The following is a 23809-nucleotide window of genomic DNA, read 5'->3' as shown; positions in this document are numbered from 1 at the left end:
CTCAGGGCAGTACACTTGGGTCCCGTGGGGGCTCTGAAGAACTCACAGACTCAGAGCGCAGTTTAAACATCTGGTTGACCCCCAATACAATAGCCACCTGGGATGGAGCTGTTCAGATCAGCACTTTCCAGCCTGAGCCACGGAGGGCCAGATGCACCTGCCAGATGGGTGCGAGGAGGAGGTTTAACTCATCGAGTTAGAAGTGTCCACGTTCACTGGGACTGTGCACCTCTAGTTCCTGTCATCTCATGGCCGGGGACGCCCTGGACCCGCGTGTTCATGCAGGGGCAGGGGCAGGTCTGAGAGGGAGACGGAGAAAGTTGTGTTTCAGATTCACGTGTTGCTCCCACTGCAGCCCCGCGTTGGAGTTCGGGTTCGGTGCAGTACATATGTGATTTTTGTTGTCAGTTTATTTTGAGTCTCTAAAGGGAAGACGGTCATTTTCTGACCGGACTTTTATTCTCCACGTGTCTCAAGGTGAAATGCCAGCTCTGCACGGGCCCACGTGAGAGGAGGTGCATCCTTTACAATCTTCTTTCTCGCTGCCAGGACTCTAGGTGCAGGACAATATTCCCGTTACTAACCCAGGAGTATACACTGAGTGCTGTTTACCACTTTCTTCAATCCTTATTTAACTTGAAGCTTTTCCGTTTTTATTAATTTTAGAGGGAGAGAGAGATGGAGAGAAACATTGATGTGAGAGAGAAACATGGATTGGTTGCCTCCTGTGCGTGCCCTGACCGGGGATTGAACCAAGACCTTTTGTTGTATGGCACATTTCAACCGACTGAGCCACCCAGCCAGGGCAGCAATCGCCGTTTTTATGCAGAGCAGGCTTAGTTGGATTTATAAAGCCCTTTTCATAATTTAAGTGATGACTTCCCCAAAGGGGATTTTTTTAGGTAGACTCTCTCACATATATTTTCCCACAGCAAGTTCTTTATGTCTTTTTTAAAAATATATATTTTTATTGATTTCAGAGAGAAAGGGAGAGGGGCGAGAGAGAGAGAAACATCAACGATGAGAGAGAATCATTGATCTGCTGCCTCCTGTATCCCCCCTACTGGGGATCGAGCCCGCAACCCAGGCGTGTGCCCTTGACTGGAATCAAACCTGGGACCCTTCAGTCTGCAGGCCGATGCTCTAAAACCAGCTAGGACAAGTTTTTTATATCTTCTTGCTCTCTTTGCTAAATTTGTTTTCCTATGAGAATCCCTGAGGATGTTAAAAAGGCTCCAAGTATCTGGGAGTTTGGGCGGGCCACATTGGAGCAGGAGTGACAGTGGTTTTTTTATGGTTTCCCATGAATCCTGTGAAGAGAAGTCACAACCGGCAGTCCGGATGAGGTGACATGACGTTTGTTTGTTTTGCTCAGTTTCTGCAGGTGCTCGGTGTGGGAGAGAGGAAGAGATGTTAGAAATGGCATATATTTTTGTCTCTGAATCACATGACTCTTGTGGAGGCCACCTGCCTGGCAGGAAGTCCCACCTGGTGGTGTTTGGGGTCCCCGCCCACCTTCTTAGAGTAGTCGGGACGCCTCTGGGTTTCTTCAGAGCAGGGCATTCAGGCGAGGCCGTGGGCCTGCAGTGCACAGTGGCCACCCTTATGTCCACGTCACCATCCTCCTGGAGGCCCGGCCTCTGACTCGCAGTGTCTGGCCCTGGCAAAGGGGATCATGGCCTGTGGTCCTTGAGGCCTGGACATCGCCTTGCCATCCCATCAGGCGCCTTACCAGCCCCCGGTAAGCACTGCACGGGCATGGGGTGCTGGTCCCCAACACCCCCACGACCGAGCCCAGCCACCTCCTCATCCTTCTCTAGCCCCAGTTTCGCCTTCAGTACCTGGAAGAGAGTCACTGATGAGGTGAGCCTCGGGGAGGCGCTTTTCCCTCTGGCTGTTACAGCTCTGTGATTTCGTGCTGTGCTCCTCGGCGCCCGTGATGGCGCTGAACGTGGTGACAATAGATGGCCACGGCTACGCAGACCCCGCCTTCACTCAGCCTCAGGCACTGAGCTAATTCTCACTCGGCCTCTCTCGCCCTCTGTGGCGTCGGGGCAGCGACCGTGGGCCAGGGCGTGGTGCACCCAGCTGCCCTGGCTCCTGGCCCCTGGCCCTCAGAGCCCTGCTGGCCTGGACTTGAGTCTGTCCAAGGACCCTTTCCCTGGCCACCTCCGCCTGGCTGCACGTCAGCTCCTGGGCTGGGGACCATGAAGGGCTTCCCAGAATGCGCTGGCCGTGCTCAGCAATGGTAGCTCCAATCCTTCCTGGAGAGCAGGCGGTTATAATATCCCAGCCACCGAACCCCCTTTCATTCTTTCTGGAGACTGGTTGCAAGTTCATTTCCATAGCTCATTAACCTCTTTTAATAGATAAACTCCAAAAATATTGATTAAAAAATCTTTTTTTGCCTTTTGAGGGTGAATCTGCATTTCTCAGCATCTTGAGCCCCAGGTTGTGTGACCCAGTGAGGAAAGGCCAGCTCATTCTGGTGTCTCCAGGGATGGGAGGAAGGTCACAGACCCATGGCTGTGTCTGTATGTCCGGTGTTGATCGGACAGCAGGCTGTTCCCATTCTCCCGCCAGTGTCTGTGCGGGTGGCGCTGTGGGAGCCGAGGGCCTGGCTGGTTGTGGCGGGGGAGGGAGGGTTACACTGTCTGCAGGAGAGAACGGTAGGCCTCCCCAAATGTAAATGCTGAGCATAGATGAATTTTTAATGGAAATCAATTTCGCTTCTCCAAAGAAGGCTTTAGCTTCTTGGAAAATCTAGACTGCGTACTGCTGATTACTGACGTTATCTTTCCTTTCTCTCCCCCCATCCCCCGCCTTCCCACCTGCTGGCAGCTGCCCGTACCTCGCAGTGAAAATCACGCCTGCCATTCCCGTGGTTGGTGGCATCCTGTTCTTCTTCGTGATGGGGACCCTGCTTCGCACCAGCTTCAGTGACCCCGGCGTCCTTCCGCGAGCCACGCCTGATGAAGCCGCCGACCTGGAAAGGCAAATAGGTAACCCTGAAGATGTGCCCTTAGCCTCGGTCCCTTCCCACCCGGGCCCAGCCCAGGTGCCCCTGCGAGAGGGCCCGGGCGCTGCCGGGGACGAGGAGCTGCGGCGGAGTCTCCGAAGCCTTCACGCACTCTGCCCGCAGGATGACCTGAGTAGAAGGTGGGATGGAAGGTGGTCAGAGGTAAGACAGGGCGGGTGCCCCTGCGGCGGCTGGGCGTGCCCCTCACCGAGCATCGCCGCTGAGCTCCGTGTCCTGCTGTTTCCATGAAACCCAGGTGTCCACGTCGGTCCTGCCGGTCTGCGGTCGGTGCCTGTGCTCTGGGCTCTCTGGTGATCGTAGCCTAACTCTGGCCCCATCGTATAAACCTGGAAACGGAGACTAAACTGTAAACTAAACCTGAAACTACTGGTTCATTTCTCCGGCCAGTGACCAGAAAGAATCTCTTTATTACAGCATAGCTAAGATATGTATTGTGATCTATGTATTGAGATGAATAGCTTCAGTTTTCCTTAGATAAGGAGATCCTATGATGAAGTTTACCGCAATCCACTTGAAAGCTATTAAAACAAATCCTAATCCCTCACACAACAAACTTTTAAAGTCCTTTTTTATATTAAATTAGAGCTTTTTCTGGGAAGTGTGCATTTGTGAACTTGTAGCTTTGGGGGTGCGGTGATAATTGGACAGGAATGGCGGAGGGCAGTGAGGGCTCCGTGAATGTCAGGTGACGCATGAGAAACCATGGGCAGACGTCCTCTCCCTGCTCCCCCGACGCCCGGACGCCTCGCCCAGCCTCACTCGGCTGAAAGATCCCCTTGCCCCAGGGCAATGGGTGCAGGTCTGGGCCTCAGTAGAGAGCGTCTGCTCTGGCCCACCATCCCCAGGCCCCGAGGCACAGCTGTGTCCTTCTCTGAGCTTCTGCCTCTATTCTTCATCTCTGTCTCCTGGGAGGAGAGCAGTAAAGGAGTTGCTGGTGGGAGTGCATGGCGAGTAGTCAGGTGGGAAGCAGCCTTCCTGTGTCCTGAGGCAGGGAAGAAGTGGGAGGAAAATCCTTAAATACAGCTCCTTCTTAGTCATTGCATCTTGGGATTTCAAATAATTCATGCTTTCAGGCTTTGCATTTCTAGCACATTAATAATTTATTAAGGCTATCACTGAACTTGATCACTTCCAGGCACGTTTGTGGGGAAGAAGTTAAATGGAAGAAGTCTCAGCCCTCGTTCTTTCCAGGTTGACATGTCAGAGGGGAGAGAGGGGACTCGGGCACAGTGTCCTCCAGGGAACAGGACTAGTCTATAGAAACTGCGTCGTCTGTGCCACATCACATGAGCACGTAGCTACAACGTGGGTGAACCTTAAAACGTTATGCGAAGTGAAAGAGGCCAGATCGAAAGACAAGTGTTTTGTGCTTATATGATTCTGTTTACATGAAATGCCCAGAAAGGGCAGATCTTTAGAGAGAGAAAGCAGGTTGGTGACGGCCTGGGCTGGGGGGTGGGGGGATGAGGGTTGATGCACACAGACATGCCAGGACTGTTTGGAGTAATGAAAATGATCTAAAATTAGGTTGCAGTGATAATAAATTTGCTAAAACCATTCTAGTACACATTTGTAATGGATACTACACTATCACAACTACACTATCACGGTGTGTAAGTTATCACACAGTACACCCGCCGAAGCTATAAAGGAGGGAGAGGGGAAGGAGGGAGGAGGAAGAAGGGCTCCCCGCTCTGAGCTGTGTGACCCTAGGCTTTCTGCACCTTCTGAATGGCACACCTCCTGCTCTCACCCGTAAATGGGGACCGTGACACACATCCTGTAGCGTTCTTGTCAGGTTAGCTCAGAGAATGGTAGTACTTTTCTAAGAGAAATTATCCTCTTTCCCCACCCAGTTCTCTCTTCACCGTCCACAAACATGGATTCTCATAAAAACCGACCCGCAATGTGGTAGGAACGGACGGCAGCACTGGTACTGGGGGTTCTTATACTTCATATCGAGCCCTCCATGTATTTCTGTGGAAAATAGCATTATGTTTCAGTGGAATCTTAGCACATTTATTTTATGCTATCTAACTAAAAACATGAAAAATGAGACTTAGAAACTTTTTATTATTAGGGTTATTAATTCTAATTATTTGTAGTATACCTCTACTTCTAGAAGCCCATAATACCCGCCCGAAGTCAGCCCTCTGGGTAACTCGTTAAAGGTTTGCCGAGGATCTGAACACTCCGCCTTCAGCCTCCTGGTGAGCGGGAGGCTGTGTGTCTCAGTCTTGACAAGTCTCCTGAAACGCCTTACACAGTGTTTTTCTGAAAGAAAGTCCCCGGTAACTTATATTGTCACCAAATAGACAGCAAAGAAGGGCAGCAGGGGCCCAGGGAGGCCTCAATGGGTCCCTGGAGTCCTGCTTGGAAACGAGTCTCAGAAACTCCATTTCTTTAGTTCACTCGGACAGCCAGACACTCAGCGACTGGTTTGGGATCAGAGCGTTTTGTGTCGATTAGAGATGGACCTCTCCGGGCAGCAAGGCAGCGGGCCTCGCTCTGCTCACGCCCACGTGCACCGTGCACCTTCTTTCCCTGCCCCGACCCTCCTAAGGAAGCAAAAGCCAGGAAGTCAGCCGCGGGCTGAAATGGGACCTGTCTGGCTGTGGGGCTCCCAAAACAAGGCGAGTTACTTAGGAAGCTCTCCTGTGACAAGGTAGCCCTGACACCAAGAAGTGATCCTGCCGGGGAGGTGCAATCGGATCCGAGGAAGCTGGTGGACTTCAGAAAGTCGCCTGCGCTGTGGCAGAGCCTGAACACTGTTCACTGGGCACTTGTGCTACCGGCTAGAACACCGCTCTGCCAGACAGTGCGACGTGCGTGCGTGCGTGCGTGCGTGCGTGCGTGCGTCTGTGCGTGTGTGTGTCCCTCCTCCCTGTCTCTTGCCCTCCCTCTCTCTTTGTCCCTCTCTTCCTCCAGCCCTCCCTCTTACTTCTCCCCCTCCCCCCCTCCTCCATCTTCACCTCTCCTCCCCCTCCTCTCCTCTTCCTCTCCTCCTTCTCTCTTTTTTTTTTTTTTCAAAAGGAGTTGCAATCCCATTGCATCTTTTTTTTTTTTTTAATATATATTTTATTGATTTTTTACAGAGAGGAAGGGAGAGAGATAGAGAGAGTTAGAAACATCGATGAGAGAGAAACATCGATCAGCTGCCTCCTGCACATCCCCCATGGGGATGTGCCCGCAACCCAGGTACATGCCCTTGACCGGAATCGAACCCGGGACCTCTCAGTCCGCAGGCTGACGCTCTATCCACTGAGCCAAACCGGTTTCGGCCTCCTCCTTCTCTTTTCCTCCTCTTCCTTCTTCCTCTCTCATCTTCCCACCCCTACTCTTTCAGTCAAATTCTCATACAAAACGCGTTCTTGTAGTACACAGAGCTAATCACTATTTCTAAGACTAGAGTTTATCTCGCACCGACTCCTAAATTAGGCCTCAGAGTGGACCTCCCTGGAGGAGGGTTAGGAAGGCGGCTCGGTGGCTCTGGGTGCTGGGGAGGCACAGGCCCTGCTGGCAGCCCCGTCTGCACCGGCCCAGAGAGCCCAGGGCCTGGGAGGACTTCCATGGGGACAGGATGGTGTCAGCACCTATTCCACTTGCCAGACTTTTCCCCCAAAGACTCTTCATTCTGTGTTTCACAGTAGAAACATTATAATTGCAATTTTAACAGCACCAATGGATTTCTGTTGAAGAAAATACTTTCTGAGGACACTATTACACCGATTTAAGACCATAGTCAATTTTCTCTATTGCAAAGCTAAACCATTTCCAATTTTTCCCACTTACATTTTTATTTTACTAAAATTATTTTTATTGGAGTAATTGCTTTCTCTACATAAAATTTATAACTGGTTTTTTATATCACAAACATTGCAATATGAATTTTCTTACAGAACTGTTATATCCACTAAGTCAAATTTTCCTGGTGATTTAATATTTTACCATGTACATTTTTTAAGCCATTATTGATTTCTTTTTTTGTTAGTTATTTCTACTGGTAGTATTCACCATAAAGTTACTTTAAATTTTTATGGTTTCTTATTTTTTGCCTTGTGATCATTCTGCTGTCTGTGGTTGATCTGTGCTTAAATCTTCCACACGCTTTGCGAGCACTGTGTGCACTGCACACTAGATGTCCACACTTCTGAATATGCTAAAAAAAAAAGGGGGGGGGGGAAAGCCAGCAGGCAGCATGGGTGGTTAATTTGACTTTTGCCCGTTTTCTTTTCGGAAGGTGACATTTTCTGACCATTTCCCCCAATTCTTATTTGCATCCCCGACTCACCTCCAGAGTGCCCGCAGCTTATCCTCTGTGGAATTCTTGTTGCAGTGGTCGCTTCGGCGTCTTGTGACCGTTCTGTGAGGCTCAGCGCACTGTTCAGAGTCCCCGCCTCCCCCCACCCCCTCCCCCAGCTGCTCTGTGCCCTGTTCTCCCCAGACTGACTGTGACGCCGATTCATTAGCTTTGGGACAGTCCCTTCCAGGCACCCGCTTAAGCATTTAGCTGCGCCCCTTAGAATGGAACATTCCCGTGCTTGTCCTGTACAGCAGTGGCTTGTTGGCCCACGATGAGCAGGTAGAATAATAGCAGTAGCTGGTTCTCATCGAGGGCTTCTCCCGTGCCGGGCAGCCGGCATCATGTAGCTCTTCCCATGACAACCTCACCCAACACTCACGACCGCCGCTCGCCGGCGCTGCGTCCCTGTCAGCGCTCCGACTGCATTGATGAGAAAGCCGGAGCTCAGGAGGAAACGTGATTTCCCACAGGTCCCTGGGCCAGGGCTGGGGTTCGTGCAGGTCCGTGCCCTGAACCACAGCACGGCACTGCCCACCATCTAGTTACCTTGGGGAGCCGTCCAGCCCTCAACTCTCCTGTCCCATCTGCTGCCTCTCCCATCACATCGAGGTGGCTGGAGAGCCTGGTTCTCAAATCCTGGCCCCCGTGGGCAGAGAAGGAAGAAGTACAGTGGGGCCTTGACTTACGAGTGTCCCGACTAACGAGTTTTTCAAGATAATGAGCCGTCTCTCGGCCGATTTTTTGCTTTGAGTTGTGAGCTAAACTTCGGGTTACGAGCCAGCTTCAGATACCCCACCGCTAGCTGGTGCAGCGAACGTCACAGTGAACGCCACATCAGCCCAGCATCATGTGTCTCACTCGTTCACTATTGATTTGACTTGCGAGTAATTTGAGTTACGAGCTCCGTCATGGAACGAATTAAACTCGTAAGTCAAGGCCCCACTGTACAGGGAAGCTACAGTGACCTGGTGCGCCTCTTGGAGCCGCCTGGCGATACAGGGGCCTCTCCAGTGATGTCGGACTCGTCCCCCCATCAGGTTCCCCAAGGTGCTTGTGAAGGAGCCAGGGAAAGTGGGCAGCGGCGTCCCCCGTGTCCGAAATACCTTCTGGAAGAGACAAAGGCTTTTGAAGAAGCTGGCATTCGAGGAATAAAAAACAGTAGATCCCTATTTGTGGGAAATTGCTATCTTTTTTTTTTTTTAATATATTTTATTGATTTTTTTACAGAGAGGAAGGGAGAGGGATAGAGAGTTAGAAACATCGATGAGAGAGAAACATCGATCAGCTGCCTCCTGCACATCCCCCACTGGGGATGTGCCCGCAACCAACGTACATGCCCTTGACCGGAATCGAACCTGAGACCCTTCAGTCTGCAGGCCAACGCTCCATCCACTGAGCCAAACCGGTCAGGGCGAAGTTGGTAGCTTTGTGCAGTGTGCACAGATGCCTGGGAAGGGGAGGCCGCCATCCTCCTGCACAAACACAGGGTGGTGCCTCCGAAAGTCAGAATGCCTCACTGTCCCTTTAAAAACAAATCCCAGCCGGGAGAGCTGGAACCAGATGTCACCGTCCAAATTACGGTGTTCGGTGTTCGGGGAAATACCACGAGGTTTTGAAGGTTTACTTCTGAGGGAGGGAAGGAGCTGGAGACTTTGTGTTTCCACGGGCTTTGGAAGGATGGGCATTTTTCATCCGGAAAGTTCACTGGGGCCTGTATGACTTCTTCTTCCAATAAAACGCCAGTGTGTGGGAGTGTCCATGGTGTGGCAACCAAAGCCAGTTTCTGATTTGAACGTATCTACTCGCCTGTGAGGTTGGGATGGGGCCTGTGCTGGTCGGAGTGGAGACTTACACTGACGGAGGCAGCACCCACAGCTCCACCGTCCCATGATGCCCTGGCAGGGTCCCCTTCGCGGCCCTCCAGGCGGCTCTGTGGGTGGCACGCGGTGCGCGGCTCCTTCTCACAGGAACAGAAATTTAGATGAGGGGGCCCTTTAACCTGATGAGATCACACTTTCGAGCTCAGGCTGCTCTGAGCTTGGGAATCTAAGTTCCTAAATCCACATAGTGTTCTAGTGGCTCCCGTACTTCCCATCCTGAATCTACTGGGTGCCTCTCCTCACACAGTTGAAGGTGTGACTTGCCTATGTGTACATATGCACAATTCTGTAGGAAAGATTGGAATCTTTTAGAATTGGTGAATTCCTCCCTAAAAGCAATGGTCTTACTTCATTTCAGGTAAGGGGACTCTCTCTCTCTCTAAATCTCTCTCTCTCTCTCTAAACCTTTATCTCTCAGCACCAGTGTCACATTCTTTCACGAGTTTGTGTTCAATCAGCAAAATGATGGCATAGGACAGTGTTGACATGCTTTGCTTAAAAAGAAAGGAAACGTACTGTAATTATAATCAGCTCTGTACCCCGGGGCATGGAAGGGGAAGGATGATGAAGTAACAAGGGTGAGGAAAAGGTCAGCCTCGAGGGAGCATGGGAAGCGAAAGACCAAACGGCATGAAAAGGTGGAAAAATTGGGACCATGTGGTTCAAGAATATGCCACAGGTGGTCCGGAGCATGTGACTGGAGATCAAAGGCCACCCTCCCCGCCGGGGCACAGAGACAGCTGCTGATGTGGAGACCCTCCCAGCTACCGAGAGGGCTTCCTGCCTGCAGGCGTGCTGGTCCGCAGTGCTCCTCGGTGCAGGACATGCCAGCAGTCCTGGCCAGCATCCTGGACAAGCCCTCAGCTTACAGACTGGCAGGTGAGGCTCAGAGGGAGACAGGTACACATCCACCTGTCCTTGCACAGAGCTCCTCGGTGACAGCCCCCGGACTTGGCCCTGGGGCCCCTACTCCACATGAGGTCCTATGCCTCTCCTTGGACTTGTTTGCTTATGAAACCTAAACCCTAAATCCTTGTTACACAAAGCAAGGTCCGAGGTCCAGGAAAGAGCCACATCAACACACCTGGGAGCCTAGGAGACGGGCAGGACCGCAGGCCCCGCCCACCAGCTGAGCCAGGAGCTGCCTTTTAAACAAGACAGCGGTGGTTCCTGAAAGCTGAGAAGCCCGGCCTTGATGCCTTCCCACCTCTCAGTGGTGATGGTGACCGTGACCATGACCCAACCTGTGACTTCCTCTCCCACAGTCAGCGTCTGCTTCCCCTCCTCTTAAGCTCTCAAGTCATATTTTAACCGCAGACCCATTCAGTGGAACAACCTCCCTGCAGTGCCTGTAAGTGGTATCTTATTCTTGTTTTAAAAAATACATTTTTATTGAACTCAGAGAGGAAGGGAGAGGGAGGGAGAGAGAGATAGAAACATCAGTGATGAGAGAGAATCATTGATTGGCTTCTCCCTGCACACCCACACCAGGGGCTGAGCCCGCAACCTGGGCATGTGCCCTGACCGGGAATCAAACCGTGACCTCCTGGTTCACAGGCCAATGCTCAACCACTGAGCCACGCTGACTTATTATTATTGCTTATTAATAATAACTATGTCAATAAATCTATTTTCTTTGGATAGTACTTTACCGATTTCAAAGTCCATGTGTTTTTATTAGAAGTAAACTGGCTATGGGAAGGGGCTCTCCCACTTGCTGTGTGACCTTGGGGAAAGTTTTACCTTCTCTGGGCCCTGATTTCACTGTATGTACAGTCAAAGGTCCATCCCAGCGTTACCATTCTGTTCCAGAAAGAAACCCTTCTTCCTCCTTTGCTTGGCCATGGAAGTCCAGGAATCTGAATACTCCAGAAGGCTCGTTAGCCTGTTCAGCTACTTAAACGGAAGGAAAGGCATATTCCATTAATAATTTTAGAATGCAGAGCTACGTGCACACCCATGTAAATTCAACAGATATACTGTATGTGCTGCTAAATAAGTGAGATTTAAATGACTCGCGGGAATATTGCTGTCATTATTTAACTGGTAAGCTTGGGAGGTAAAGCAAGAGGGTGAAACAATAGCTCTTTTGAGTGAAGGAGTGAGTCAGTCCACCAGGAAGGTTTTAGAGGGAAGTCAAAGATACAGCACTTCACTCAGGAATAGGCAGGGCGTGTGGGGCTGAGATCTAGAGAGGGCGCTGGGTGGGAGGAGGAGAGAGGCGAGAATGGCTTTTCAGGAGAGAAAGCCCCAGAGAAGGTTCATCAGCAGAATGGGCTGCTCTTGGGGCCTGGAAGTGGGAAGCGGTTTCTTCTTATGAGGGTAGCGTAGTGGGAAAGGCAGCTCAGGAACCAAAGGAAACAGGACTCTGTGAGGAGGAAGGAGAGGGACCTGGGAGGAGGCAGGGGAGGCTGAGCAGGTGCGGGGAGGGAGCCTGGGAGGGGAGCCCGGCCACGCTGAGCAGCAGACAGGAGCCAGAGGAGGAGTCAGATGGTCAGAGAAGCAGTAGGTGGTGGGCCACTGAGGCTCTCTTGGGAAGAGCTTTTTTGTTTTATTTAACAGACCAGGGAGCAGTACCCCCTAGGAACATGGCGCTGTGTTGAGATGTCGCTTTGGGGGCTGTGATATTCATGAACTTATGCCACAATCGTTAACCCTCTGACACTTCGTTATAATGGAACCGACTCGTGGTTTGCTTTCCGAGTGAATTTCTCCTTCCTTTTAGCGTTGAATGCTATAGAGGGGGACTGGTGGCCAGTTTTGGGGGCTGTACCTCCCTTCCCTTCTGTGCCTTGGAACACGGTCTGAGTTGTGGGAGACAGAGCAACGGTACTTTGTGAAAAGGTCTGAGGCTCAGAACTGTTGCCTGAGGACACGAGTCGTGGGTATCTGCTGTGTCCCCAGAGTGGACATGGGCAGTGGGGCCCAGCTGTGGCCAGTGCAGAGGCTGGAAGGCACAAGTGAGAGAGGGCGGGGGAGTAGGGCTGCCCATGGGGAGCTTGGTGGGGTCCTCAGTGAGGCTCTTCTTGCCACCATGGAGAGTGAGGAAAAAACTCCTCACGTTTGTCCTGGACCCAAATGTACCTTCTGAGGCTCCTGGAGGAAAAGGTGTGGCTTATACAGGTGATGGAGGTGAGGACCGCTTGTTTGGAAACTGTAGATTAACACCTTTCAGAAAACAGAACTCCAAGTGGGTGAATGCCACCAAAATTTGCAGAGTGCACTTGAAAAATCTATTTTCCTTTAAGGGTGGAGACTTGCTCCTTACACTTAATGGAAATCAATAGGATGGAACCTCCAGGGGCCCTCACTAAAAAAGTCACACCCGGGAATGTGCTGATCAGTACGTCCACTAGAAACACAATGCAAGCTCCACATGTAATTGTAAATTTTCCAGCAGCGACAATTTAAAAAATGGAAAGGAACAGGTGAAAATTACTATTATATTTTAATCTAGTATATCCAAAATGTTATCATTTCAACGGGTATTCAGTATAAAAAAAATACTTAAAAAATCTCTTACCTTCTTTATGTTGGTCCTGTCTTGTCCCTGAGTATTTCACTCTCCGGCACATTAGTCCCCAGCAGCCACCTTCTGGTGCCCAGGAGACACACAGGCTGGTGGCTGCCGTGCTGGGCAGCACAGACTTAGAGGACAAGAAGTTGGACCTAAATAGTTCCTGGAATCTCAGAGTTATTGAGACTGTTTATCTTCTTTTGGACTATTTGAAAGAAAAGCTGGGGCGAGTGGTTTTTAACTTCATCCATTTTGTTTGTTTGTTTTGAAGGAGAAGTTCATAACATGCATTCACCCCCTAGCTCATGGAGCGTGTATTTACCGGGTGCTCCCTGAGCACGAGGCACCGTGGTAATGGGGAATTATGCTCTTACCAAGTTCTTCTTTGGGTTTCTGTCTGTGTAATTGTGAGGTTATAAACAGTGGAGTCATCTGAAATACCTGAACAGACTCTGTAGTGCTGCTAATTATTAGGGTCACACTCCATGCCGTTTCATGAGGCCACCGGTCCTTAGGCTTGAGCGGGCAGAGAGCCACCTGAAGGAGCTGTTACCGGGCTGTGGGCCCACCCCCAGAGTCGGAGCCAGTAGGTCAGGGTGGGGCCCGTCACTGAATTTCTGACAGTTCCTAGGAGTTGTTAATGATGCGGGGCTGGAGGCCACCCTTTGAGAATCACAGTTTCCCCTTGAGGATCCTTCACGTATTCCACACGTCTGGAGGCAGAGTTGAGCATCTCTGGAGGGTTGAACAACCACAGGATTCCACGCATCTCAAAGGGGTTAATTGGGGAATGTGTGGATCGCCTTCCTGTGGTCTGTTTTCTAAGACGCAGAGGCCGGGACCCAAGTGGGAAATGCCTTGAGAAACTTGAGAACAGTACCTGGATGAGTGACGTAGTGTGGGTTCATCTAGGGGAGCGACCCATGTTTTCACCTTGGGGACCAGCACCACAGATCAGGGCCGAGCAACCCCCCCTGTGCATAGACCCACTGAGTGCGAAGGACCGAGGAGCTGCCATTGAGCCCCTGACACAGGTTTCCAGGCCTCATACTTGAACTGGGGGAGAGGGGAGAGGGTTGGGTATCCCATGGTTACCAAAGCCCTTGGGTGCCGTGCATCTGCAAAGAATGTGTAAGACACTCCTTCCACCTCCGGTCAGGGACAGCTGATCCCTAAAGCCAGGTGTAGCCGTTGTCATTCCCAGTGTGGAACTGTGGTGTGCATGTGCTCAGTGTGAACCGCCGTGTGTGCTCAGACAGTGCGGAACCGCCGTGTGTGCTCAGACAACATGGAACTGCCGTGTGTGTGTGTGTGTGTGTGTGTGTGTGTGTGTGCAGTCAATGTGGAACTGCCGTGTGTGTGTGTGTGTGTGTGTGTGCAGTCAATGTGGAACTGCCGTGTGTGTGTGTGTGTGTGTGTGTGCAGTCAATGTGGAACTGCCGTGTGTGTGTGTGTTCAGACAACATGGAACCACAGTTGTGTGCTCAGACAATGTGAACCACCATGTGTGTTCAGACAATGTGAACCGCCGTGTGTGATCAGTCAATGTGAACCGCCGTTGTGTGTGTTTTGTCAAGGGCTGCTCCAAAGCCATGATTCTCACAGGGGCACCCGGGGGACACATGTGATCTTACAAGGTGTAAATTGTATGCACGCGCTCAGGTACAAGGATGCACCTAGGAGGGTGAGGGTCAGGCTGTCCTGGCGCCAGTGAGGCCAGGACCTCTGACCTGGCCCTGGTAACACTCCTGCGTCAAACCATCGACGGGAATTTTGGAAGCACCTGAGAAGAGGCCCGCTCTGCCTGCTGGTGAGCCCTGACGCTGTTTGCTTTTCGTTTGTGTAATCCACCCCCCACCCCCACCCCCTGGTTCAGGTCTACGGTTCTGAGCTTGGAATGTCGGCAGAGCATTGTCTAAAAAGATGGCACACATTCTCTCGGAGCCAGAGCCCTTTTATCTAATTATTATTACAAATTCCACCTGCGAGGGTGCAGGTCTCCTTAACAGCATGGAATTCAGGCTTTTCAAGCCAGCGACTAAAACATGGCGCCGGGGCAGGGCGGCCCTTTTGCTCCCCGTGATGCTGCTCCCCACGGTGCAGAGGAGGAATTCCTGAGAGTAGCGTGAGAACGCCTGTCCTGCCATCTTCCTTCCTCAGTCTCCCCTTGGGCAGGCCTGAGTTCAGGGCCTGGTCACTTCCACGCTATGTAAACCCCGTGGAGTTAGAGTCAGGGCACAGAACCCCGGAAGATCCAGGAAAGGGGTTGGATGGGGGCGGGCCCAGCACAAGCCCAGGAAGAATTAGGAAGAAAATTGGTTCATTGGAAAGAAAGCTCACCCCTTCCCGAACCCAAGAAGATACCATCTTCACAAAGCTTGTGTGTGCCCTTTAGCAGCCTTGGCGGCAGGCGTACAGGTGAGAAATGGGCCACAGAGAAGCTCTGCCTCTGGGCCCTGGCCCCCCTGGGCCTGGCAGGTGCAGGTGCCTGGCCGAGGCTCCGGAAGCTGGACTGCTTCCCAGAGAGATGGAGCCGAGCCACCTGGTCCGGGAGGAGACCGAGGCACCTGGCGCAGGCCTGTGCTTCTGCTCCCTCAGCCTGGCCGCTGCTGCTCACATCCTCCTCTGCACGCGTCCCCCAAGGGCTTCTCTCACGACTCCGTGGAAGAACCCCATTTCCACCCGCAACATGCGCTGCCCCCAGAGGTGCAGTGGGGGGATGGTCTTTCCTCCCACTGTTTCCTGTCATTTCTTCAGGATGGACCTGTGACAGACGCGGGGACGTGCCCCGGCGTCCTGCTCCCCGGTGCCCTGACGACTCCACATCCACTTGGGATCCTTGATGCCCCTTCTGCCGCCGCCACTTCCGTTTTAGAAAAAAAGAGACATTTTCTCTCAGATGCAGATGACCGGGTTTTGCTGTCATATATGGCAACCCTGTGAATATGAACAAAAAGGTCAAGTTCTTGGAAGAGAGCGGAGAGGACAGCGTGGCGAACGGGTTCCCTGGGTCGTTGCGGCTGCTGTTGACTCAAGGCCGACTGCTGAGCCCTCCTGGAGGCGGAGACTTCTGGTTGGTGCCTACAGGAGATGCTGCATGCTTCTCTCTACAGGTGCACAGTGCTGCATGCATTTGTGTGGCCGTTTTGTATCTTGTGATGACATATCCCGAGACATTTAATGACAAATATCCCTGGCTGGCTGTTTAGTTAGAAAACAATCATTGTCTGGAACCAATCTACTTGAAACGCTCACCCTCTGAAGTACCAGGGAAGATTCAGAAGAAACCTGGCTGGAGGCCAGCACGGAGGGCTTTTCCTTAAGCACAACGGACATTTATTCTCTCTCAGCTGTGGAGGCTGCAAGTGCAAGATCAAGGTGTCAGGCAGGTCCGGCTTCCCTGAGGCCTCTCTCCGTGGCTTGCAGATGGCCAGGATGGACAAGAGGCTTTTTTTTTTTAACAGAGGAACATCGATGAGGATAGGTGACTGCAGTGCAGAGTGTGTAGTCTCTGCATTATTGACAGTCTGGGCCAGAGGATTCTCGGGGGGCGGGGGGGGGGGGGGGAGACATCCTGTGTTTACAGGGTGTTCAGTAGCAAACCTCTCCTCAACACCCCCTAGATGTCACTTGCACCCCATCCCTGAGCTGTGACAATAAAACTACCTCCTGACAGTGTCCCGGGGGCAGAATCTCTGTGGTCGAGACCCCGTGCTACCGAGTGAGCTGAGTTTGCGAGAGGGCGCCTGGGCCTAGGAGAGAATCGAGAGAGATTTGTCACTGGGGGTTGTGTGGAGAAGACAAGTCTTCCACCGGGATTGCAAAAGACGTGAGGATAGGGCTCAGAATTGCCTAAGGGGGTGGCATTTGGGGGCAGGGTGGGGAGACCACAAATAGGAGAAGAGAGGTGCTTCAGAAACTGGTGGCTGAAAGGGAAATTCAGGCGCCCACATTAGCTTTCTTTGGCTGGCAGTGGGGTGGACGAGAGTGAGGAGTAATGATTCATGAACTGGCCCGTGCTGGACAGGTAATAGCTGCTCAGTCCAGAGTTCAACAGGCCCGAAGGCAGACCCAGGAGAGGGGAGCATGGCTAAGCCTTCCATGGCTCACACCCTGTGCCCCGCAGTGTGTCATGTGTCCCAGATGTTAATGTCAACCTCTTGGCAATTGTAGGAGAAACGGAGGCACAGAAAGAACAAATCACTTACAACAGAAAATGTGAGTAAATGGCAGAGCCATCGTCACCACCATAGCAATCCATCTGGTTGCCAAGACCGTGTTCTTACCCCTGCGCTGGGATAGGGGACCGAGAAGGCTGTGCAGGGTGATGGAACTCTGGCCACGGGCCCCCGAGTAGGTCTGAAATCCAGATGGTCGGGAAAGGCTGAAAGCAATAAAATGCTACTCTAGTTTGCAAAAATGTCGGGAATGTGTAGGAATAGTCAGATAGCTTCCCAGATTTCAGAGGAAGCTGGAGGTGAAGAGCCCAAGCAGACAGGTCAGTGCTGCGGGCCCCAAGAATCGGAGCAGGGGGGCGAGGCTGACCCTGAGGCCGGCTCTGGCAGGAGGTGACCTTGAGGCCTGGGCAGGCCTGGGCCTGGGGGCGGCCTCGGAGGGAGAGGTCGCCGTCTCCTGAGGAACAGACTAGGGGAGAAAGGAAGGCTACACCAGGTTTTTGACTTCCTAAACCAGCTCTACCCAACAGAAATAGATCATAAGCTACAAATGCAAGCCACACATGTCATTTTAAACGTTCTAGAAGCCACATTTTAGTAGTAAAAGGAAACAAATGAAATCCATTGTGGTGATATGTTTTATTGTGTTACCCAGTTTTTCACCGTGTTACCATTTGAACATGTCATCAATAGTTAGAGTTTGGAGATATTTTACGTTCTCCTTTTCATACTGCATCTTTAAAATCTGGTGTGTGTTTTATACCAGCAACACATCCCAATGGAGACTGGACACATTTTCAGTGTCAGAGAGCGACCAGTGGCCGGGGCCACCGTACTGGACGGTGGAGCTCTAAGCTTCCCGCTGCCGTTCCGGAGAACGGCTGGGGATTACTCTGAGCTGGTGGCTCCCACGCCACCTGCCTCCCACCCGCTGCCCGGTGTGCAGGAACGCGGCTTGCGGTTCCTTTCCCGCCTGGGCCCACGCGGGTCACCAGAGGGAACTGCCTCGGAGCCCCCGATGGGCCATTCAGTGACCATCATGGCCCATCCAGAGCCCAACGTCCAGCCGTTCCCAACTCCGGAGGAAAGCAAAACCAATAGCTTTGGTCTGAAATGGAATTCAAGTGTGTGGGGAGGAGGAATTTCTAATATGGGGAAGGCAACAGCCCATTGACAGAGAAAGATTGGACTCAGGCTAAAGCAATGAAAGACAAAGAATTGCGTTTTCGATTTTATTTCTTCTGTCTGAGCAATTCATTTCAGATCCTTATGGTTCCATTTTTCCACTTGGCTGCGCAGGGTGGTTCTGGGGAGTCGTTACTAAAGTAAAAATTGTTGCTGTGGCGCTTTGCAAACATCACCCAGTGAACTTGGGGAGTGTGAAGCCGTATGACAGTGTGAAATCCAGGTGGGATGGAGGCTCCTTCTCGATCCCTGGCTGAGCCCGAGGGAGGAGCTGGCTCAGGAGAAAACATCTGGCCATGGGGCGGGCTGCAGCCACCGGTCACCAGGGCTGGGCTCCCCCCGACTCTGAGAGAAATGGAAGTGAGCACTTCTGATTCTCATCACGCTTCAGCGTTATTACAGCTCCAAACGCACACACCGTGGGTGACGGCCTCCCGCTGAGCGCTCCGAGATGGACGCCGTGAACAACTGCTCTTCCCTGAGGATGAATGGCGGTTGGTTTTCTTCCGTCAATCCTATATAATAAAAGGGTAATATGCAAACTGACCCTAACAGCAGAACGACTAGGAATGACTGGTCACTGTGACACACACTGACCACCAGAGGGCAGACGCTCAATGCAGGAGGTGCCCCCTGGTGGTCAGTGTGCTCCCACAGGGGGAGCTCTGCTCAGCCACAAGCCAGGCTGACTGCTGCCAGTACAGCAGTGGTGGTGGGAGCCTCTCCCGCCTCCTCAGCAGTGCTAAGGATGTCCGACTGCAGCTTAGGCCTGCTCCCCGCTGGCAAATGGACATCCCCCGAGGGCTGCCAGGCTGCCAGAGGGATGTCTGACTGCCAGCTTGGGCCCGATCCCCCAGGGAGCGGGCCTAAGCCAGCAGGTGGACATCCTCTGAGGGGTCCCAGGCTGCAAGAGGGCATAGGCCTGGCTGAGGGACCCCGCCCCCCCCGAGTGCACAAATTTTTTGCACCGGACCTCTAGTATTTTAAGAACTGCTTGCACATTGTGGCAGTTATGGGCACAGAGAGTCTGATGATGATCCCAGAAGCACACGGCACAGGAGACTCACCGGACGCAGTGGCCGTCAGAGGCAATGCCATCTTTGTGGCAAGCGATTCCACCCAGCACCTGGCTGCTTGGCAGCCTCTTGAACCAGGTGTGCCGAGACCACATTTGGCTACCTTCTGATGCTCTCTTTTTTTCTTAATACATATATATTTTTTTTTTCGGAGAGGGAGAGAGAGATAGAAACATCAATGAGAGAGAATCATTGATCAGCTGCACGCCCCTTACTGGGGATGGAGCCTGCAACCCGGGCATGTGCCCTGACTAGGAATCGAACCGCGACCTCCTGGTTCACAGATAGATGCTCAGCCACTGAGCCACACCATTGGGCTGATGCTCTCTTCTCCCAGGCAGCCCAGCTTCCCTGCATGCACCCCGCTCCGGAATTAGCCACTCGCTTCTTCCTGTTCGTACGATTGGCCATTGCAGCCGTTCTGGGCCTGCGCCGGTGGGAGGCATCTGCCACCGCTGTCTCTGATGGAGAGGGGGACCCTCACTGCAGTCGTAGAGCGCACCTTCGTAGAGGAGAAGCGCTCTTCCTATTTCATGGACACTCCATTTCTCCGTTAAAGTGATAGTCCACTCATTGATTTCACTGTTCTGTGTTCCTCATTTCCAGCTCCAGGTTGTCTTGGATGTTATTCTGTAGTGCACCGGTTATACATGTTTTGCACAGAAAAATGTCTGGGAGAAAAGATGTTGAAGACCTAGAATTTGTAGAAGAAGCATTAGGAGCTGTCTTTCCAGTTGTATCGCATTTTAGAGATGAATGTGGGAACCAAAATAACAAGACGATGGGAGGAATCCAGTACAGATGCAAAAAAGATGGGGGTGGGGTTAGACAGGGTCTCCAGCCAGGGCAGACCCACTGGCACTGTCCAGGGCCGAGGCTGGTGAGGACCTCTGGTCAGGCAGAGATGCTGTGGTCCAGACCCTCCGAGAAGGGCGTGGGTGACAGGTCGGGGGATTGCTCACTACCCACACCCTCTCCCCTTCGTGAAAGAGCCTTCGAGGGCTATGAAGGCCGAACATCTACGTCAGCCAGGCTGTGGGGCTGCAGTGCAGTGCTGGGACTGTTCTAGAAGCCTGAAGAGTGAACCATGCAGTGCTGTGGGGGCTAGGGGCTCAGGCATCTGTCATCCTGCATGGGGCCACCTGGGACCCATTAGTCAGGTCAGCTCCAAGGGCGTGCTTCACGCTGAGAATACCGAAGGGTAGGGGGCTCCCAGGTGAAACTGGGCTGGAAACAAAGGATCCCTCTGTCACATTTCTTCTAAAAAATTGATGGAAGAATTGAGACACTCCTACCCTGCTGATACCAGATACCTCAGAGAAACAAGCGTCACATTCTTTACAAATAAAACTGTTCTGTGGTGGTCTCAGCTGACATGTACTGGGAGTGGGGCGGGGGCTTCATTGGATAATCAGAGACAAATGCATAAAGATTCAGATTGTCATTAACTGTTCATGCCAACCAAGCTTGGGACCAAGTAAATCACTATGTGTCAGAAGGGAAGGAAAAATCCGAGCTACCTATGTCTGAATGGCTGGAGGGAGAACAGTAGGCATTTAGGAACTGTCTTTTATATTACGCATACCTATTTTTTACAATATGTACAAATTGGTGGCCATTGCCTGCTAACCTCTAGAAGTGGAAACTCAATTTGCTTCTTATCCAGTCCAGTCCCGCAGACATTTAGTGAGTAGTTGGCCGTCGCTGTGAGCATGGGAAAGAATACAAAGGAAAATGAAATTGCCTTGTTTTTGTCAAAGTCTAGACGGTGCTGTTATTGATCACAAGGTGCTTCTAGTAAATAATTCAACTGAATTTTGTTCCTTGCTTACACTTTTATTTCACGGCACCTGCAGGCCTTTATTAAAGTCCCGATGGGCAGTGAGGGCAGTCACTCCTGCAATCTGGGTCAGGTTTAGGGAAAGCTCATTCTTGGCCTTTTTCTGACCTGGCACCAGGCCCCTCACAGAGCTGGGCCTTTGCAGGCCGCTGTGGGTTCCCCGAGGCGGGTGGGGCCCTCGGTGAGACCTGGGGACCTGTCCATGAGCTCTTGTCAGTAAAGGAACACGTCCTCATGCTGCATCCGAAGTTGGGGTGTTTGAATCATTTCATTTTAGTCCCTGCGAGTGGAACGGTGTTGCATTAGGGCCGTGGTCGGCAAACTGCGGCTCGCGAGCCACATACGGCTCTTTGGCCCCTTGAATGTGGCTCTTCCTAAGCCTTAGCAGTACCCTAATTAAGTTAATAACAATGTACCTACCTATATAGTTTAAGTTTAAAAAATTTGGCTCTCAAAAGAAATTTCAATCGTTGTACTGTTGATGTTTGGCTCTGTTGACTAATGAGTTCGCCGACCACTGCATTAGGGTGTTGATCTAGGGTGGGCTGGATCCAGGTCAACAAGCACTCACTAAGTGCTTACCCACAGTGCCTTCACTCCACCTGCAAAGTACAAGAAACGTGCTCACGGACAACGCAGGCAAGTCATTCAGTTAACTCCTACTTAGTCACATGCCTTTGAGGAGCACAAAGCAAAGTGGAGTCTAAAAGTTGGGGAACACGAGCCCTGTACAGAGTCCTACACCCCAAAGCAGTTGGGAACCTCATCAGTCATCTCTCCAGCCCCCATTACATAGATCTGAGGAACCCAGAGAAGTTACATCACGTGGCGGTGGCAGAGCGTGGACGATGTAACAGGGTCTCCTACGCCCAGGAAAATGTTCTTTTCCCCTGGCTTTCTCCTGGCACGATATCTGGACAATACTTCGCAGATGGAAGAACGCGGTACCCAGCAGCACGAAGGCACTTCTCCTGGAGATGAATGTGACGCTGAGATCACCTGGGTTGTGATCTGAGTGTGTGACGTGGCCTCGTCCAGCCCTGTGTGGCTGCCGGAGGCCCAAAAGGAGAATGAAACGTCCACGAGTGACCAGTGGCCCGAGATGAGTCACAGAGCCTCCTTCTTAAAGAGTTTCAGGGATGAAAAGGAGTCTGAAAAACATGTTGCTCACAGCCAGTCTTCAGGAGAGGTAGAGAGGACATGTTTTTAAAACCGTTGATGAAACCTATGAATTTATAATTAGCTTTTGAAGCAGCAGAGGTGTTTCATTGACGTCTAACTTTATGAACTGTAGGGAGCCAAAACTACCCCAACCCCTTTTGCAAATGTATGCCCTTTTCCAAATTCTCTTAAAAGTAATCTTTTTGTTGTTGTTCATTACAAAATAATAAAGGTTGTAGACATCTTGAAAAGCATAAGAAAGAATTTGTTTAATTCTTTATTTTTAATGAATTTATTTATTTATTTAATCCTACCAATCAGAGATATTCATGGTTAATATTTTGATGTATCCTTCTAGTATTTTTTCTCTGCATAATATATTTTCACAAAAATATGGACTCACATTGCACATTATTTTGAAAACAGATTTTAATATATTATGAACCATTCTACTCCACTGTTAATAGGTGTATGACCATATATCATAACTTGTTTAACCACTTCCTTCTTGTTGACATCTATATATATAAAAGCCTAAACGACGTTTACAACCGAACAGCCGGAACAACCGGTCACTATCATGCACACTGGCCACCAGGGGACAGACGCTCAATGCAGGAGCTGCCCCCTGGTGATCAGTGTGCTCCCACAGCCAACCTCCCCCGGCAGGCCCCGATCCGCACGGTGGCGAAGGAAGGAGGAGGCAGGGAGGCGGAAAACCACATGGTGGTGGCAGTGTCGGCGTCCGTTCCTTCTGCGCCTGGCCCAGCGACTGTTGCCTCCTCTCCCAACCCCACCAGGGCCTTCAGGTCCCGGCCTGGGATGGGGAGCCAGGGGTGGGTGGCAGAGAACATGGCCCCTTTCCCAGGGGGGCCGAGGGCTGGCTCCTTCCTCAGGGCCAGTGGTCAACCTCCTGTGGTCCCTCCCCCGGCCTGCATGCCCTGTCCCTCCCCCCAGCCAGCAGGCCCCAGTGGCAACGAGGAAAGGAGGAGCGGGGAGGCTGGGAACTGCATGGTGGTGGGGCACCGAGGGCGGCATTGGCATCTGGCGTCCGTTCCTTCCACACCCGGCCCTGCGACCGTCGCCTCCTCTCCCAACCCTGCCAAGGCCTTTGGGCCCTGATCAGCCCTGATCGCCAGCCAGACCTAGGGATCCCATCCGTGTATGAATTTCATGCATCGGGCCTCTGGTTTACTGTAAGTTGTTCTCCATCCTATATAATAAAAGGCCAGAAGCCATAAGCATCATGACCGAAATGACCACTCGACCAGTCGCCATGAGGTGCATTGACCACCTCTGGTCCCTCCCCCGCAGCCCATAGGCTCCGATCGCAGCAAGGGGCTCAGCGCCCGCAGCCATGGCAGTGGCCGCCTCGTCCCTCACAGCCTGGGCTTCGTCCAGAAGGACGGAAGGACGTCCAGTCTAATTAGCATATTATGCTTTTACTTTATACACACACACACTTTTGGAACTTGCATATAGATAGGTAGGTAGATAGATATTGATTGGTTGATTCTAGTCACTGAAGATTCTTATTCATTTTAACCAATCTGGGTTGACTAAAGAGATAAGAGTATGAGACCATAATGGATGAGCATGGTTTTCCTTTTTAAATAGAGTGTAGCCCTGACT

The 23809-nt window shown here is 51.7% G+C and overlaps 1 protein-coding gene across 4 annotated transcripts in view; it reads left to right on the top strand.

Annotated features, from left to right (window-relative positions):
• Positions 1–23809, top strand: part of ZDHHC14 (zinc finger DHHC-type palmitoyltransferase 14) — a 178331-nt gene that overhangs the window by 116008 nt on the left and 38514 nt on the right. For all 4 annotated transcript variants that reach the window (XM_036316406.1, XM_036316405.1, XM_036316403.1 and 1 more), the window contains exon 2: positions 2842–3002. In XM_036316406.1, the coding sequence (XP_036172299.1) occupies positions 2842–3002 (161 nt within the window). The remainder of the gene's footprint in view (positions 1–2841; positions 3003–23809) is intronic.

Source organism: Myotis myotis, unplaced genomic scaffold (genome assembly GCF_014108235.1).
Source record: "Myotis myotis isolate mMyoMyo1 unplaced genomic scaffold, mMyoMyo1.p scaffold_m19_p_7, whole genome shotgun sequence".
Classification (NCBI taxonomy): Eukaryota; Metazoa; Chordata; class Mammalia; order Chiroptera; family Vespertilionidae; genus Myotis; species Myotis myotis.
The sequence above is the reverse complement of the archived record's forward strand: the minus strand, read 5'-3'. Positions and strand labels throughout refer to the sequence as shown.